This window comes from Urocampus carinirostris, chromosome 16, assembly GCF_059441175.1.
Source record: "Urocampus carinirostris isolate Australia breed hairy pipefish chromosome 16, RoL_Ucar_1.0, whole genome shotgun sequence".
NCBI classification, from domain to species: Eukaryota; Metazoa; Chordata; class Actinopteri; order Syngnathiformes; family Syngnathidae; genus Urocampus; species Urocampus carinirostris.
In genome coordinates this window covers 2117478-2135898 of record NC_142364.1, presented here as the reverse complement: position 1 = coordinate 2135898, position 18421 = coordinate 2117478, and the positions used below count along the sequence as shown (strand labels likewise).

Below are 18421 nucleotides of genomic sequence, written 5' to 3'. Positions count from 1 at the left end.
GCAGCAAACGATAACAAACGGCTAGCAGCCATCCGTATCCCGCAGTGAAGTGGCTTACGTGAGTGGCTAGAGAAGGAAAAGTGGAAAAAAGTCATAGATGTCCAAAGAACAAAACTCTGCAAGGTTCCATTGCATAACCAGTTGCGGAAAGCTGAGTGACAATGAAACACGAGGCCGCGTTTAGTCACAACTAAAAATAACAATAGCGGTGAGCCGTAGCCTGCGGCAAAGTGGCTAACATGAGTGGTGAGGGAAGAAAACAGTGGGGGGGAAGCGCCAGATGCCTGAATCATTGGACAATCATGGACCATCAGCTGTGGAAGGTAAGTGGCCTTTAAGTGCTGAAAGCACCACCGGGACAAGCTACCCTCGCAAAACGTTCTTTCGGGGTGTCTCGAGTTGTGTAATATAAGAAATTGAAACTAAATCCATGTTTATGACAAAGCACATTTTTTTTCCGGGCCGTCAGAGTGCCAAGAGAAGATGTCACCAGTCACTGAAATCGGGCATGCCGCATATCATTGAAAAGTGCAAACTCTTGGGATTCAAAACATGATATGAATTTAAAATGTACTAATCACAGAAAACATCACGATCAGTCTGAAACAAGATAAGCAAAAACAATAAAGCCGATATAGCTCACAAACAACGTGCTCCGATAGTAAGCTGATGACACGATTCTTCGCAAACGTGGTTACATTGACAACATTCCAGTGAATCCAACCAGGTCAAATGTTGACTCAATAACACAAAATATTGCCCTGAGATACAAAAATCCGCCTGAAACCATTTGTGCTTCGTTTGAGGATCCTTGTTGCAATGGGTTTGTTTCGTCCCAAAATTTCCTCTTAAAAGTAAACAAACCTGTAAGATCATTTGGAATATGCCCGTTAGCCTCTGACTTTTTGATTGACACCACTCTCGACGAATTGCAAGCTTTTTTTCCTTAAGACTGCGATAGGCTATGAGGGCCTGTATTGGAAAAAAAAGACAAGAGCAATGTAGAGCAAATAAGCCCAGCAAAAAAAATGATTTCCACCTTTTTTGTTCCAAAAAACTCAATTCGGAATGGATGGAAGGACTGTGTCCTCTTATGGACAGTTCGTCCTAATTCACCATGTACACCATAATGAAATCCTATAACATGAAGCTTTGAATGGAATTAAAACATCCAAGACGATAAATAGGTAAAATAATGTTCTCACCATACGTAGATGTCGATTGGAGAGACATTCTCAAGTACAGAACATTACAAAAATTTCTCACGTCTTTGGCTTTTTAACAAGTTTAGCCATTTCAAGCACCGACACCCGATGCTGAGAGTATCACATATCTCAGACCATGTCTGTAGAGGAAAGATCCGGTCGAGCGTCACTAGTCCATATAAAAAGAATTAACTGAGGGATAGTCCTCTTTTTCTCCGGCCTGCCCGCCCGCCTTCCTTCCTTCTTTCTTCGCACGGGCCTGCTCTGTATAAGGGAATCTCCCCAAATCGATTAGCATCATAGCGGAAGCTTTCTTTTTGTGCTAGTAACTTCAAGCAGTCGAAAACTCCCATGATCTCCAGCACTTCCCCTCCCCCTTTTCCCCCTGTCATTCATTCTCAGTGTTAATAAATTGTGTGTGCTATTTCAATCAGCCTGGTTCATTAAATCAATTTTCTTGGGATTAGTAATTCATATCAGAATTGAAAGAACTCAGAATAATAACATAATTTTATTTTTCTCAGTGTAGGAAAGTCTAGCATCCTTCAGAGAAAAATGATTTATGGTGGAGCACAAGCAACACCTAGAGGCAAATTTGTTTACGGATTGCAGTAAAGAATAATTCGTTTCAATTCTAACGATTTTCAAAATCGAAGCTAGAAAGATGGCTTCAAAACCTTTAGTCAGTAGTGATCGAACCAAACGATGAGTGATACATGGGTTACCCGATGAAATTCCCAACATAAATATATGCATTTTAACAATGTGTATTCAAATCAGAGTCAAAACTAAACGTGCGGAATCCATTTTTACGCGTGATTATCACGTGCAAGTGTGCCCAATCAGCGATTGACTTCTAGAATGAGAAGTCAAACACTTACAACTCTTTCAAATCGTCTAAAAATGTCTAAAGTCAATTACACGGTGGCAGAGGTTTTAGAACTGTAAACCGGTCGTCTCCAAATGGCTATCGTAGGGGACACCCTGACATACCTTTAGAAAAATACAAAGTACAATGTTTTATTTTTCAGATTGTGATCAAATTACAACTGGGACCAGGTAAGGCTTCAGGCTATTGTCTCAGCTGTTTTCCAGCTAAGATGCCCATGCAACACTATTTTGCAGGCATGTCAAAAACAAATTCAGGCAGGACGAAAAAAAACAATTAAGATGACTCAATGTAAGTGATTGTTTCAGTTAGGGGAAAAAACCTCAGAGTGCCCATATTCTCCAAGAGGAATGAAAACAGCATTCAATAGACTTTGGGTACATCTTGGATTGGGATTTTAGGCCAATTTTACAGGATTGTTATGGGGTGAAAGGTATTTTTACACCACTATGGGGAGCTATATAATACATACTGGGGATTTCAAACCATACAAACAGAGATACAAATCTGACAAATCACCGCTCTTAAAAATAATACACATTTACCTTCATCAGCTCTTCCAACCGTGAAGATTTTTTGGGCGCAAATAAACTAGGGTGAAGATAGTTGCCGTCTCCATCGTCATCTGAATCATCAGATTCGGACTCTGTAGCAAAAAGGGCAGGAGAGCAAAATTGGCAAAAAAGTTGGCGTCGCCGGGATCGGGAATATCTGCGTCACCTTGCGGCTGCTCCTGTTTGTCGGCGGGGGCCGAACTGTACAGTCCTTCCTTCATGGCCCTCAGGATGTGTTTGTAGTACGGGTTCAAGTAATGGTCGAAACGCAGAAAGTCAAACTGGGAGTTGCCGGCTTGCTTCGCTTTCAGGACGATCTCGAACTGAGCGCCCTGCTGGCATACGAAGGTGGCGGTCCGCTCGATGATGTTATGCGTCTTGACGGTTGCCGGCTGCAATTTCAGACGATAAAACGCACGGAAAAGTCAACAAGTTGTGAAAAACTCACAAGTTATGCCATTCGACTTCAACCCGTTGAAAAATACAGTAAACCCCGCCTTACGCAGTTTTCGTTTTTATTCCAGAATTTTTCCCGACATACAAAATCAATAACACATTCTTTCCATGGCCAAACACTTTGAAAATTGACCCCGCCTTACATCATTTTCACTTTTCGGTGTGATGTTTTTTTGGCCCCCTCTTTATGTCATTTTACCCATTAAAACCTAAAAGATTCAATGTTTACGGTGTTTGTACTTTTTGGGAATTATACTTTGACGTCCTAAAATGCTGGTCTGCTACGCTTTGCGTCACGATTTAATGAAATCGCATATATGCCATTGGCTGAACTACTTACCGCAATGCTTTTTATTCAGTTCAGAATCTCGTGAGCGTCGTAAAGACTTTGCGAGTCGACGATAAAAAAAAAAAAAAAGTATAATTACGGCACAAAAAGTCACGACCCTTGATAAGTAGCATGGCTATTGTTATATAATCATATACCGTAAAATTAGGACTATAAAGTGTACCTAATTGTAAGCCACACCCAGTACATTTTTAAAAGAAAAAAACGTTTTGTACATACATAAGCCACACCAGAGAAGTTGCATGTGCCCACGTGGAAACACGAGATATTAACAAAAAAAGACAGTACACAGAAAGAGTGATTAATATATGGTGCCTTAACCCCTCCATGTTCCGACGCCCCGCCGGACTTATGATCAAGAGATAGGTGTCTGTAAGATGTCACCAGTCACTGAAATACGTAAAGCTTAAAACTCTTAGGATTCAAGACATGTTTTCAAAATACACTTATCGGAGAAACATCATCAGTCTGAAACAAGATACCCGAAAACTATAAAGCCGGAGTCCCCTGACCGTCTTCAGCTTCTTTGAATGAAATGGCTTTGTTGCATCAAGGACACTCCATAAAATACAACTGTGTCAAATATTATCTCCAAAACAGGCGATAATGACTCACAGATAAATAGAGATTTCTGCTTGGTTGGATGTTGCTTCTTGTAATCTGTTTGGCCACATTCATTCTCTTTGAAAATAAACAAGACTCATAAAATGATTCCCAATATGGTCGTTGGCGCTCCCCTTTCGACGGACACCTTTTCCATGATGAGGGTTTGTTCATGATTAGTTTTATTCGTGCACAAAACGCAAAGTTAAATTTGAATTATTAAAACAATATTAACCAATCTTAGATGATGTCATCCAACACCCTAAACCAAGTGCATTAAGAGTATTATTTGACTATAATTTTATGCTAAAAAGAATTATGCATTAAAAGTGGAGTGCGTAGTTAGAGGTGTTCAAAAATAAAGAATTTCTCTACGGGTGGATGCTAACGAGTACATGCTAATAGATACCAGCTAACGACTTTCTCAAGGTTTCTTCATTTTCCTCATGTTGAGGTTTTGAGTTTTTCCTTGCTCTGAGGTAGGGGTGTCTGTAGTTTGCAATAGTCTGTGCAGCCCTTTGAGACTCCTTGTGATAAAGGGCTATACAAGTAAAGATGACTTGACTTAACTTGTGTCTAATCCACGCGTGTCACTCTTACATTTACCGCTTGGGTGCCCCCTGGCGGACGTTTGAAAAAAGGCATGAATCTGCGAAATAGTTGCATAAGCGGCAGGGGTGAAAGGTTGGGGGAAAAGTCGAGGCTTATAGTCCGAATTTTACGGTACACGTCATTACTACTATGTACATACATATACATACATACCGGAGCCGTGTACCCCTAGTGGGAGGTGGCTAGAGTCATTTCTGACTCTTTCTGGGAGATTGATACAGAGGAGGGGATTCCCAGCCCCCTCGCTCAACCCAACTGATGTGTTGGGGGTCATTAGGTGTACTAACCCTAACCCCGATTCCAACCCTTAATGCCGAGCGCCAAGCAGGGAGGCAACGAGTACCAATATTGTAAGTCTTAGGTATGACTCGGCCGAGGCTTGAACCAGCGACCTCCCAGTCTCGGGGCAAGCGCCCTACCCCCAAGGCCACCGAGCTAGTACTACTATGTACCATTTTGATATTTTAATGCTTTTACCTGAGGAACCGAGGGTTTGGAACGCATTAGGCATGCATTACCATAGGTTTGTATCCCCACCATACGGCTATTTCACTTAGCGATCACCTCCTCGAAACAGATTCCGGGGGTCTACTAAGACCTCGTTGGAGTCTAAAAACACCCTTCACCCACGCCTGAAATTTGAATAACTTTTATAAGGCGCCGCTGGCCGTGGCAAAGCACTTAGCAGCAAGGACAAATCCTTTCATCTCCCGGGCATTTCCATTCAAAGCACTCCCCAAACTCATTTCGATCACATCAATTCTGCACACACGGGGGATGAAAATCAGTGAAACAAAAAATGGTCTATCATTAATTCATTATTGTTCCCCGTGTGTGCTTTCAATGATTAATCTTTGGCGTTACCTAGAGAGCACCGGGACGGACGCCACATTTCTGACCTGACACATATCTCACTGAGGCAAAAGTCCTGATAAATACTATTCAAGATCCTGGCCAGGGTCAAACGATCAAGGTCGATGACGGCGTTTCGAGCGACTGTGGATATTTTGAACTCGAGAGCCATCATTTGATTTGTAAACCTTGACGGATGCCAAATATTTGAAACATTAAAAACACTTACAAAAAGGCTTCTTTTAGAGGAGGCTCAAGGCACTTAAGAAAAAGGTAGATGGATTGCATATATATGTATATATTATATAGATACTTTATTCATCCCCAGAGGAAAATTCACACTTCCAGCAGTATCCTTGTGTTGAAGAATAACATAATAATAAAATAAAAGAAATAGAATACAGAAATACCCAATATAACGTGTTGATATAGAGTATTTAAATAGTGCTACATAAAATACACACTGTAATAGAAATAGTGTTATATGCAAATGTGGGGGTGGGGTTTAATGTGAGCTTCTACTGCTCCGGGTGGAGTTAAAGGGCCTCATGTCATGAGAAAGAAATGATCTAGAAATGATTTTATATATATATATATATATATATATATATATATATATATATATTAGCGCTTTTTCAAGTCACTGACGACTTTACAATGTACTTCACACTTACACGTTCAAACACACTCTAACGGGGCAGTATGGCTTTTAATTTGCTTGTTTTCATTACGCTTACTTTTACTTCTCAACTTTTACTAGAGTTATAACTGCGACGATGAGTAAACGTTGCCGATAAAAATAGATAATAGAAATAGATCACAATGAATTCCATTGCCAGACACGTTCTTCCAAAAGAGTGAACCATCTCTACATCAAATGTGGGGTGCTTCGTTTGAGGTTTCCTTGAGAAGTTGAACGTTAAATAGTTTTTCTATTCAATATGTTTTAAAAATGCTTAACAGAGTTCACAGAGCCTTTTGAGTTCACTGCAAAAATGAGGTGTGCAAGTCATACACAGATAAATATTGTCATTTTTATCTCAGTTTCTCACGTAATAACGCTGTCACAGAGCATTGATCGGGGCCTGTGACTGTCAACTTTGGGTAAAAAAAGGAAAAACAAGAGTTTGGTGCAGTATTTTCTATGCAATTACTTTTCTGTTGCCTATTATATTTGGAACCAATGTGAACAATGGTAAGAAGGCATTTGATTGTCAATTGTAATTGGAAATACAAACATGAAACAATGAGTTCAAAAACACTCACCAGTTCGACATCGGGTGGGATTTCCAGTCCCTCGGGAGCAACAAATGGTTCTTCACTCTCCTCTGGCTCTGTTGCTTCTGCTTCGGTACAAATATTAAAAAAAACTTGATTGTTACACACTGCATAACAAATCAACGTTACGCTATTTACCGCTTCAAAATTGAAATCGATTTCATTGGGATTTTAGGTACACGGTATGAGTGAATTCATTAGTCTGTTAGGAGTGTTTAATATGGTGGAATTGGTCATTTCTGATACACAAAGAAGAATCCTAAAAAACAATTTAATGGAAGTGAAATTGAACAGAGTTTGGCCTGCAAACCTCTAACCATTGAACAAAAAGGGAAAACTGGCAAGACACCCAGCGGATGACACGTTTTGAAAAACGGTTGCTAATTAGGTCAGTTTCAGGCGGCAGAAGACCCGGTCCGAGTGACCTGCAATTATACTGGTAATGACACGTGATGTACGTCGTTATTTAAAGCTAATCCTAAATTCTGAAACATGCAAAATGTGAGGAAATAGTAAATTGTTTTTGCATTAAATCCATGAATATTTCATCAGTACATTGCAATGATTTTCTGAGGTGATTTATTTTGTCGTCTGTCTCATTCCTAGCTGTGACATTATCGGAGGAACACCAGCCTTCTGGCAAACTCGTCGGTCGCCATCTCGTTCTACGTGTTAATCATTGGAAGAGGTCACGAGTGTTTTAAAAGAAGTTTTAGTCGTTTTTGTGAAGAATGCCTGGGCTTTATGTTGCAGGTGAATGCAGTAATGGTTCGACAAAAGTCGAACATTCAAAAGGGGGCTAAAAATACACACACAGAGAGCAACCAATCGAGGGCTAACCAGGACCCATCAACAAAAGGCGGCCACAGCCTCGGCGGAAAAGCGCAAAGCTATCAGACCAAAAAACTTGCATTGAGCAGCTAACTAGGGACCGACGACGAAAATCAGAAACGGCAATATAGGCAAAACCGGCCGGGAATGCACCAAGAAACACGGCAAGCCCGGATCAAAAACCACATGGCAAGCAGCCAGGCAAACCGGGAACGGACAACAAAAAGCAGCCACAGCTACGGACAAAAGACATAGCTGGATAGAAATAAACCAAGGGACGTTACAAAACCGGCGCAAACGCCAGGCTAGCTGATGAAAAAACATGAGGTGAGCAGCCAGGCTAACTGAGAAACAACAACAGAAATGAGCAACGGGTACGGCAACAAAAGCAAAGTCAGCCGGAAATAACCCAAGGAACACGGCAGACCCGCCGCTAACGTTGGGCTACGAGCGGTAAAAAAACAAGAGGAAAGCCCTTGGCAACCCTGACGCCAACAGGGACTTTGTCATACAAAATGATTCCAAGAGTGACACACGTAGCACAAAACACAAACAATTCACTACAATTACTGTCCTTTTCGGAACTTGTTGTACTCATTGAATTCGCCATATTGAAAGTATTACCACAAACAAGCCAGAAAAGGGTCAACTTTGAAACTAAATTCCTTGAGTGCCCAAGACAGTGGACTATTTTGCAACATATTTTCAGGAAAAAAAAAACAATCATCAACACAGCCTAGAAGATCATTGGCTGCTCTCTGCCCAGTTTAAAGGACATTGCAGCAGAGCCATCGCCATTATAAAAGACTTTCCTCACCACCTCTTTAACCTGTTACTCTCAGGTAGGCACTTCAGGTTCCTTAAAAAAAGGACAAACAGGCTGAGAGAGAGATCTTCTTCCCCAAGGCCGTTACCTCCCTAAACTGTGAAAACATATACCTTACGACTCTTGTTGTTGCTGCTGCTAAACGTTTTTGCACAAGACTGAAAAATATATACTGTGTGACTCGTTAGGGGATTGTTTCGTTTCTGCCAAGTATTATCACACTAGTTTTCATTGCTTTATTATTATAATTTACTGCACAGTATTTTCCCAACGTTGATATCAATGACAATAAAGACAATTCAATTCAATAAAGGTGGAGAGGAACACGACACATTCTGTTCCTAATTGAAAAATATATATTTTGGGGGATCCGATTAAAGTGTAGGCCAAAGACATCCTGTTTTTTCCATTTGTTGAGTTAGTAAAGTACGGTACACGAATAGACTGACACCCTGTCTGATAAAATGAATGGTAAAAATGAACGGCACATATTTTTAGCTCAAAATTGTAATCAAAAGGCGTCTGGTTGCACTTGTCTCGCCGCCAGGAAGCCTCGAGTGTTTGTGAGTTGGCCAACTTCGAGCGGAGAAGGAAGAAAAAAACACAAAGTTCTCAAGCCATCACAACCCTAAAAAACTTTTTGTTGCTAAATGAAACCGTGAAAAATATGTATGTATGTACACGTTTGTAAATACAAATATACACACACATTGCGGATTATATTGTGTACATTGTGTGTAATGCACCATTCTTCTTTGCGGTCTTATTATTATAGTAGCTAAGGACAGTTTTTCTAAGCACTACAGAGTCGTGATTCTTTTGCCTGTTCTTCCTGATAGTCTTTTATGACATTATTTTTTGTCTTCCAGGTCCTTTTATTCCAAGTTTACCCTCGAGCGTTACGTTAATGTCATTGCATAGAATGTTTCTTAATGTTGATCAACGATGATGAAGAAAAGTGTAATTCTGAAACAAGACACAACAGTGAGTGTATTCGCAATCTCACCGGCGCGCTTGTTAGCATCTTCTTCCTCCGTCGGCTGGGAAGGATCGTAGTATTCGGCGGTGTACTTGAAGGCCACGGCGTTGTAGGTCCCTTCGTCCGCGAGTGCCTCGCTCAGACGTTTGTATTCCTCCTCTGGAGAGAACAGATCAATGATACGATGACAGTATTTCCCACCTCTCACAATGCTTTTCTCTTCATTCGGTTCAGAAAGACTTTGCTAGTTGCGAAACAATCATGTATTGTTTTTCAACTGCTTTTATTGGCTATGCGTCAAGGCTCGCGGTCATGCTAAATGAGAAGCAAAACCATGATAACCTTGGTAACAAAGCTAGAAATGATCAAGAAATACAAATAAGGGACGCAAATCGCCACCCTTAAAAGGCATAGGCGTAACCAAGAGACCATCGGGAGTAATAAAAATAAGGAGAACAAAGCAGTAAAATCTTCTAAGGGCCTGACGGTCCTTGCAAGTCGAGGTTTTAAAATCGGTTTCAGTTTTAATCTGCCGTCGCCGTCTCCCCCTCTTCATCCACCCATTAACTCCACTCTACCAGCTGGTCACACCAGAGTTAAACCTCATTTCATTTTTCCTTTACATGTAAGTTTATATATGTTTTAATCATATGCATGCACAATATATTGCAAACAAGTAGTAATCACCATGTACTATTGAATTATTTTAATTTTTCATCTGGGATAACAGGGTACAGAGTTACTGTATTTTTCGGACTACAAGTCGCTCCAGAGTATCAGTCGCACCAGCCAAAAAATGCATAGTCAAGAAGGAAAAAACATGTAAAGTCGCACTCGGAGTATAAGTCGTATTTGGGGGGGGGGGGGGGGGGGAAATTTTTGATGAAATCCAACACCGAGTCAAATGAAATTAAGTTAAAGAACAGGGTAGACTATCTTAGACATGCTTGTGGGTAACGGGGTAAGATTTAAGAGTTATTCAGAGAACTTGGAAATAAAAAACATGTTAACCAAACTATCTTCACTCCAAATCACTAAGTCCAATGAAATATTCATCCTCTGCGGGACTTTTACAGGTAAATAAGTCCTCCAAGACTGCTTCACTTCCTCTTTTCGGTTCTGAAAAACTAACGTCATTGGACTAAAAGATGGAAATACTACTTGAAGAAAGGGGGGGAAACAACAGTGAATTACCATGACTGGTTGGACCTAAATATCGCTTGAATGCTCTGTTCTTCAAGGACAAAATTCCCACAAAGAAACAGCAATAACTCTAAAACTCTGGCGTGCTCAATTTAGTGTCCAGCCGGGTAATAACCTAAATAAATGGAAGTCAAACTCCCAAATTCAAGGGCAACCCGTGTCTTCAGGATCCATTTTTAAGAGCATGTGGGAAATCTGTATCTTGCAAAGTCATCCCGCTTGTCAGTTTGGGCATTAAAAAAAAAAACAATATGGTAGCCTCCTCATTTCTTGAAGTGACTCGATACGTCTTTCACAAGGGTGCTTTGTCTTGAAAAGACCCAGCTTGATTAAAATGTCAAATGAATCACATGTGAGATTTCAAGCTAAATCAAAAGTAACTCCTGAAAAAGAGCCTTGGGTTTGTTATTATCTGAATCACTTCATCTTATAAGGTTCGATTGGCACTCAAAATCTCTACCCTGAAACGTGTTGACGGATGTCGTTATATACCCTAGACCCCGGGATGGAACATTAATCTGCTCTGAGGTGGCGATTGCAAATTTAAACTGCCCCATAGCTGGGGATATAAACCTATGGTGACGTGTAATTAATGCCTTCCAAAGTCCAGGTACTCCAGAAGAAAAGTAAATGTAAAGGAAAACTAGAATTTCATTTCGGCTAGGTGTGACATGACGAGCTGGTTGAGTGGAGTAGAGGGTGGATGCAGAGGGCGAAAGACGGAGATCAATAGATGGAAGTTTTTATTGTATAGAACTTTTTATGCAACGCACTGCAACTCAAAGTGCTGTATAAAAGCCTTCAATGTAATCAAAGATCCCCTTTTTCCACCCAAGGCACAAAATAACCATGTGAGGAAAAGAACCATAGGGATGACAACAACGAATCAACAAATAAAATCGCTTAGAATCGACCATTCCAAGCGCTGGCAACGAATGAGGTCATTGTTTTGTGGTGTTGCGCAATTTATGCGTCAATAAGCGGAGCCAACGATGTGACACGCAGCGTGCGTTGGCAAACATAACAGAGCAAGGTGGAGTGCCAACTCAGGCGCTAGTTTCAAAGGCTACGGTCAATTCCGCTCGTGAAACACGACGGACACGGAGAAAACAATTCGACCCGACTCCGCACAAGTGTGGGAGCGCTCCGCACTTCACAAAAACAAATACTTGTGTCACTTAAAAGCTTTGCAAGAGTGATATGGCACGGGAACACCACGACGGTGAGGTAGCGATCAAAACCAAAAGATGATGAAGACGAGGATGAAGGGAGCTCAGTAGAAGGCTAGGTCGCTACATGATATGTTTTGTTTGTTATTAAGTGTGGAAACGTAACCTTTGTCTCTCGTAGCTAGCTGGTGTGAGCGTGTGCTTTTTAGCTAATTCATGACTGCACATGCGTGTATGTGAAATACTTTTTAATTCAGTTAAATCATCTAAAGCAATTTTTATTGTGCTTTATATAAAAACACTCAACTTTCACTCAATGGCAGTAAGACGATGAATCGAGTTTAAATTTTCTGGCAAAGTCGGATGGATTTAGTGAGGAAGCGTAACGTATCTGGTCCCTCGCTTGACGTGCTAGCGTTTGCTTGATCGCTAAATAACGACTGTGTGTGTGTGAGCGATATACTTTCAGTTAAATGAAAGAATGAAGTTTATTTGGGCACAGTAGCAACTGCACCAAATATCAGCTGAACAAACATGTGCCCAAAGGGAGAAGAGGCTTAAGCAGGGTTTAATTGTGCTTTAGCAAAAAGCTCAACTTCCACACAATGGTGGTAATCGGTTTCAGATTAAGCATCAAGTTCGAGTGATGATTGTGCCATAATAACACACATACTATATGTTGTTGTCTCAATAGAAAATGACAACCAATGACAAGCTTCATGATGAGAAGGAGACAACATGCAAGCAGCTGTCATCACTAAGATCCTCATTGACTTGCTCACGTTTTTGAATTGCAATGCCAAGGTGATAATTGTTACTTTTTGCTTGTTCATGTTGAAAATCATGCTACTGGGTTTTCATATTTGCATGTATTTCTTGTTCCAAAAGCTCATGTCCCTTCAAACAACAAAAAATTTAAAAATTGCACTTTTTAAAAAGACTATCTTATACATTTGGAGGTGTTTACCATTGAATTGAGGGAAGATTACGCAATGGCAAAAGCTACCAAAGAGCATAGTTGGCGACATTTTTAAGAAGACTCGAAAAATACAGCAACAATTTCAAGTAGTTCACAAAAAAATGTCTATCCTTGAGAACAACAATGAAACTCAAAACATTTTCAAGGACTTCAAGCACCTGTACGAACCCTGTAAGTCTTTACGAAGCACACGAGATTCGGACTGAATGAAAAGAAAGGCATTGTGGGACCGAGTTCAGCCAATAACATATCAGCATTATCATTATGCCGTAACTCAAACCAATTGCAGACCTGCATCTTGTATGACATTGACCAATAGCAGACGGGCATCTGAGAGAAATAACTTGTCGCATGAACAGCAGAAAGTTTGAATGTACAAGTTTAACACCAAATGAGTTGTTCGGCTACATCATATTTCAAACAATGAAGTGAAAACGTCATAAGGGGGAGTCGCTGTATCCTGCAGGCATACAGTATTTTTACACCTTACGTAGATAACATAGATCAGGGATGTCCAAAGTCAGCCGTGATCAAATTTTAACTGGCCTGTGTCTTAAAATTCATGTTGACTACAAAAAGCATCACCATTTGACCAGATGATGGCAGTAGCCCTTTAGCCACCTTGCCTTTGGCTTTCTGTGACAAATTTAGCCCAACCCATTACCAACATGGCAATTGTAGATTAAAAAAAAGGAAAGTTGACCGTGATGGCCGCAGCTTCCAGGACAAGTGGAAATATAAGTATTTTTCCACCAAAATCCGAAACAACCTCAATTGCCAAGAGACTTGTGGCTGTTTTCAAAGAATAGTGTATCCAGAGGCACTGCCAGACGAAACATGCCGACTAAAACAAGCTAACTGAAGAGACACACTGAGAAAAGGTGAGGCAACGTCAAGCTGTTTTTAACCATGAGACCTCGCGAGTTTAATGAAAATGCTACAGAGGCAAGCAAACCTTTGACCGAGGGTGAATTTATTTAAGTGTTGAAAGAATGCCAGGCTGAAGAGTTGGCCCTTACACACTTTCGTCTTAACAAATCTGCCACCCCCCTGGACGCCCCTGACATCGATGGTTGAAAAATGGTTAAAAAAATTAAAATTTTCAATCTGAGATTGTCTATGCCTACCTTGTCTAGCCTCCTCTTGCAACAGGTCAGTGTGAAAGGCCAGATATCTTTCCTCGTCGCAAAGCGCCTCGATTCTGGCCTCTTCCTCCGACAGCTTGTAGGACGTGTTCCACGAGCCACTGTCATACTCTGAAAGGTCGTGTAAGTGACCACGCCCATCATATCTGTTGAATGAAAGCGGGCGTCAACAAAAACGGAATTTGACAAAAACGTTTATCTACATAGGAGGCCTACTTACCAGGGCCGGGTGGGTTATAACACCCCTAGCTACAATAAGAAATATTTCGGGAGGCCTGCTTAAAGCGAGTGTGCTTGGGAAAACGTTAGACCGTTTCCTGGAGGCTAACAGGGTCGAAACCAAAAACCCGACGTGAAAATAACAGCAATGAAAGCAACTCCCCTTACCTTCCACACCTCAATACTTCTACATCTGTAAAGAGAGTCATCACACAAACCCGGGTACATAAATACCTATCCGCAAGAACCCAAACGGACGACATTTCCCTGGGTTCGTCCCTCTACTCCGTCACCCGGTCGCCGTTTCTTCGGGAAGGCAAAGAAACGGGGCGCTGAGGTTGGCATTCGGGGGTCTGCCGGGACCCCTTTAGCCTACCTTGCTGGGGAAAGAACGGGGTTACGTGACACACAAAAAGCTGTACACAAAGGGGGGGAAGAATAAAAAACTTGGGCCACTGGAGAGATCCGAAAGAACGGTTAGAGTGTGTGTGTATGTGGCGGAAGCCTCATAGGTAGGACATGCTCATTGACAGGTATTTTGAAAAACAATTTAATTAGAAAAGCAAAACAAATATGAACAGTCACAGTTATATTACTACAGTCAAGCAAAAATAAGAGCAGATGTTAACATTTCCAGAGGGATCCCGGTTCCAACACGACAAATGCAAAGCAATCCTGATGATGGTGTCAAAGCTGACATTCCCATTTATTCATATTTTTAAGATTAAAAATAGGAAGGCATGAATGTGAGGTATATCTATATTATGCAGTTCCATTAGTGGCAAAAATCTATCTATTTGCCCAATGGCTTGAATGTGACGTGAATCGCTGTGTGCATATTAGTGGCGTTGCTCGTGTCAGCTGCCAATGTATATGTGCGCCTATGGGGTTCCATTAATGCCCCAAAAAAATCTGTCTATGTATAAAACAGTGTCTCATTAGTGCAAAAAATCAAAAACAAAATCGGCCACAGCATCCGTTACGGTTGCTTGTTGTTGCTGTGAGCACATGTCAAGTGTCGTTGCTCGTGTCGATGTTAACATTCGTTGCATCTCTATATGTCACAAATAGTTCATGTAGAAGTCACATATCATGGAGTTCTCTCGTGTAGATGTCACATAGGATGTGCACACATAGAACAAAAGATAATGAGCCGAGCAATGTCATTTGATATATGCACACAGCAACAACATGCGACACCCACGGACAGCGTATGACATGAATAAACAAAACATCGGTGTCATTTTGGCACTAACGAAACCCCATATGACATATCCAAATTGATTTTTTGTGTGTGATTATATTGACCACGGTGGTGCTATGAGAAATTGAAAATTAGAAATTTGACTGATTTTATATTGAGCTATATATTCATTTTTTTCAAACATACTTTGTACCTGAGTTAAGGCGATTCCAAAATGTGTTATATTCTAGTACAATAACAAATGTTATCCTACAACAAGCAACACCAAATGTATTGCTAATGGGAAAGGAACTTAAAAAGATGCTTAAACAGTGGTTTGTAAGGTTAATTTGGTAAATAAGACAGATTACAAAAATTAGAGCTGTTTTATTCTACATAGTGTATCTCTCTGTGAGCAAGTAGGTGCTGCGTTGTTTCTAAAGTTTATTATTGCTTAATAACGAGAATTGCAACCATTAATACAGGGAGATATTGGCTGATGTTGATAAGTATGTATTCTATTTACCTTTTGTTTTAGTTTGATTCTCTTATTTATTTGTAGTCAATTGTATTGTGAAATTTGTGATTTTGAATCGACTGTAACCTTGAATCTTGACGGACAGAGAAATATAGAACGTCAAGATCTGCATATTCGCTTGAAATCTAATGTGGCGATGGCTTAAACAAACCTTGTGACTCTGATAAGTTTATTCTGTTTTTGGTATTGGACAAATTCAAATAAGATTTCAAATGTTGCCAGTATATTTTTGACTATATTGCGCACTGTTGTTCAGACCATTAAATCATTGTCGCTATGGGCTTATCATGTCGCTGTTCTTTTGATTTCTCTAGGGTTGATCAGTTTTTTTTGTACTGTAAATATTGGATAAAAGGGGGCTCAGAGGAGGGCTTCATCCTGGAAGAGGAATGACCTCATGTGCGGTCTCTTCTCAGGGTTTCTCAATTTTCCTAATGCTGAGGTTTTCCGTTTTTCCTTACCCTCACGTTTGTTTTAGATCAGGGGATAGTGTCATAATAGTCTGTAGAGCCCTTTGAGACGTCTTATGATTAAGGGCGTCACAAACAATCATGACTTGAGCAGGGAAAGAATTCCTAATCTGAAGGCTTCTCTCCTTGTCCTCCATGCAAGTTCAAAATGCATCGATTGTGTCAATGAATTTGTTCAAACTGGACGGATCTATTGACACTATCAAAGATGTTATATAACGAAATTGTGAATATGCTTGATTGCTGTTAAGATTGTCGAGGATTGGCAAAACCTCACATTGTTTGTTTGCTGTTATTAGTGTCAGAAAATTTGTTCAAACAAAAAAAAAAAGATCTCCTTATTTTGAGTGTCTACTAAAGTTTAAACACTCCCAGTCACCCTGCTAGTGTTTTTACTCCAATTATGACCCTAAATGAGACTCGTTCTGCTAACATGATATCAAAATTAGCTGATCGCATTGAAGCTAGCCACCAAACGGGATTCTTACATTGATTTATACCTCTGGAAATATCATTTCTGTTTGTTTCTATTGCGTTGTAGAACGTCCCGATCACAACATGGTGAAGCATTCTCGACAGTTTCAGGCATCCCCGGGCTAATTCCAACCAGTTGGTCAACTTGAAAAAAAAACAAGCTCACGGACAAGATAAGACTGTTAGCAAAGTGTTTCGGTCAAAGTGTTCAACCGACCTATCGATCATGATGCTCTTGTCCCCCATCCATGGAATAAGATGCTTTCCATGTTCGTGGTAAAGAGCTCGCTCGTCGTCTCGGAACACTTTGCAGGCGTAGCCGAACACCAAAAGGTCGGCGTATTTGTCACTGTCGCTCGCTTCCGTCGCCGGTTTGTTGCCGGGGTCCTTTTTGGATGTCCCGCGACGATACATGTCCGATTGATTTTGGGAAAAAATGATTTAAAAGTAGTTTTTTTAACGTATACGTCAGGCTATATTGTAGCACAATATGCTAGGTACCGCTGGTCGCCATGTTGAAAATAAGTAAACGGAGCTCGGCGTTTTCGTCGGCACTTACGTCATATTTAAAAACAAAACTTGATGGAAAACAAAAATAACTGCTTGATATGTTAATATATTGGATTGGAAACTATATACAAATCATTTGGGATTTTTAAAAGCGTACCTTAACTTAATTTTTGAAGGTCCTTTTTCAAGTGTGGAAAGTGCGGGTAAGAAATCCAAACGCTTGGTGTTCGTCATGCGGGTATAAAGTACAGCGCTTTACAGATCGCTTTTATAACGAGATTATACGTGGCACTCCGTGATATACATGTCATAAAAGACATCACAAGGATGTTGGGATACATAGACAAACAGTTGTCAGGAACTCATGAACCTTGGTCAATGAGCAACTCGCGGCCCGGGGGCCTTTTGCAGCCCCGACAAGAAAAGTAAAGGGACACAGTGTGAATTATTTGACCACTAGGTGGCGTAGTAGTCTGACGTGCAAGCAAAAACGAGTGCTAAAAATTACAAACAAAAATGAAAATAACAGGGACACAAAGTGACCACCAAGCCCTTTTTTCTATTTTAATGCCCAGCCTTTTTTTTTTTTTGCGGCTACCCGTACGTAGCAGCAAGATGGTGGACAAATATGTCATGTCCCTCAAGGTGAGGCGCATGCTATGTAAAATTAATAGACACTTTGTAACCTACGAGTACTTCAAATAAATTCACATCTGTATGATAGTTTAGGTATTCTTGCCAATCCATATATATTTTTAAATCAATGATATTTTTACCACTAAGAAGCATGGGAAAATATGCACTGTCCCTTTAAGATAGATAGATAGATAGATAGATAGATAGATAGATAGATAGATACTTTATTCATCCCCGAAGGGAAATTCCGATTATGGACTCATTTATTACTGATTTTTCATATGAATTCTTAATTTTTAGATCTTATTTATAGTAGGGAATTAAACGGATGATGTTTGAAAACTGGAATGTTTTTATACAAACTTCATTTCGGAAAACCGAGCTCACCCAGACCCTAGCTCAGGCAGCCCCCAGTTAAATTGAATTTGGGGTATAGAATGTTTGCATTTCCCTCATTAGCC

At 40.4% G+C, this 18421-nt stretch overlaps 1 protein-coding gene across 2 annotated transcripts in view; it reads right to left on the bottom strand.

Annotated features, from left to right (window-relative positions):
• Window positions 1-17437, bottom strand: part of sfswap (splicing factor SWAP) — a 67186-nt gene extending 49749 nt beyond the window's left edge. Inside the window, exons 1-6 of one of the 2 annotated variants that reach the window (XM_088355957.1) lie at window positions 17032-17437; window positions 13913-14076; window positions 9462-9593; window positions 6787-6866; window positions 2815-3040; window positions 2640-2740 (exon numbers count right to left, since the gene is read on the bottom strand). In XM_088355957.1, the coding sequence (XP_088212083.1) occupies window positions 2640-2740; window positions 2815-3040; window positions 6787-6866; window positions 9462-9593; window positions 13913-14076; window positions 17032-17228 (900 nt within the window). In that variant the 5' untranslated portion in view covers window positions 17229-17437. The remainder of the gene's footprint in view (window positions 1-2639; window positions 2741-2814; window positions 3041-6786; window positions 6867-9461; window positions 9594-13912; window positions 14077-17031) is intronic. The other variant, XM_088355958.1, reaches the window with a different exon arrangement.
• Between the last annotated feature and the right edge of the window lie 984 nt (window positions 17438-18421).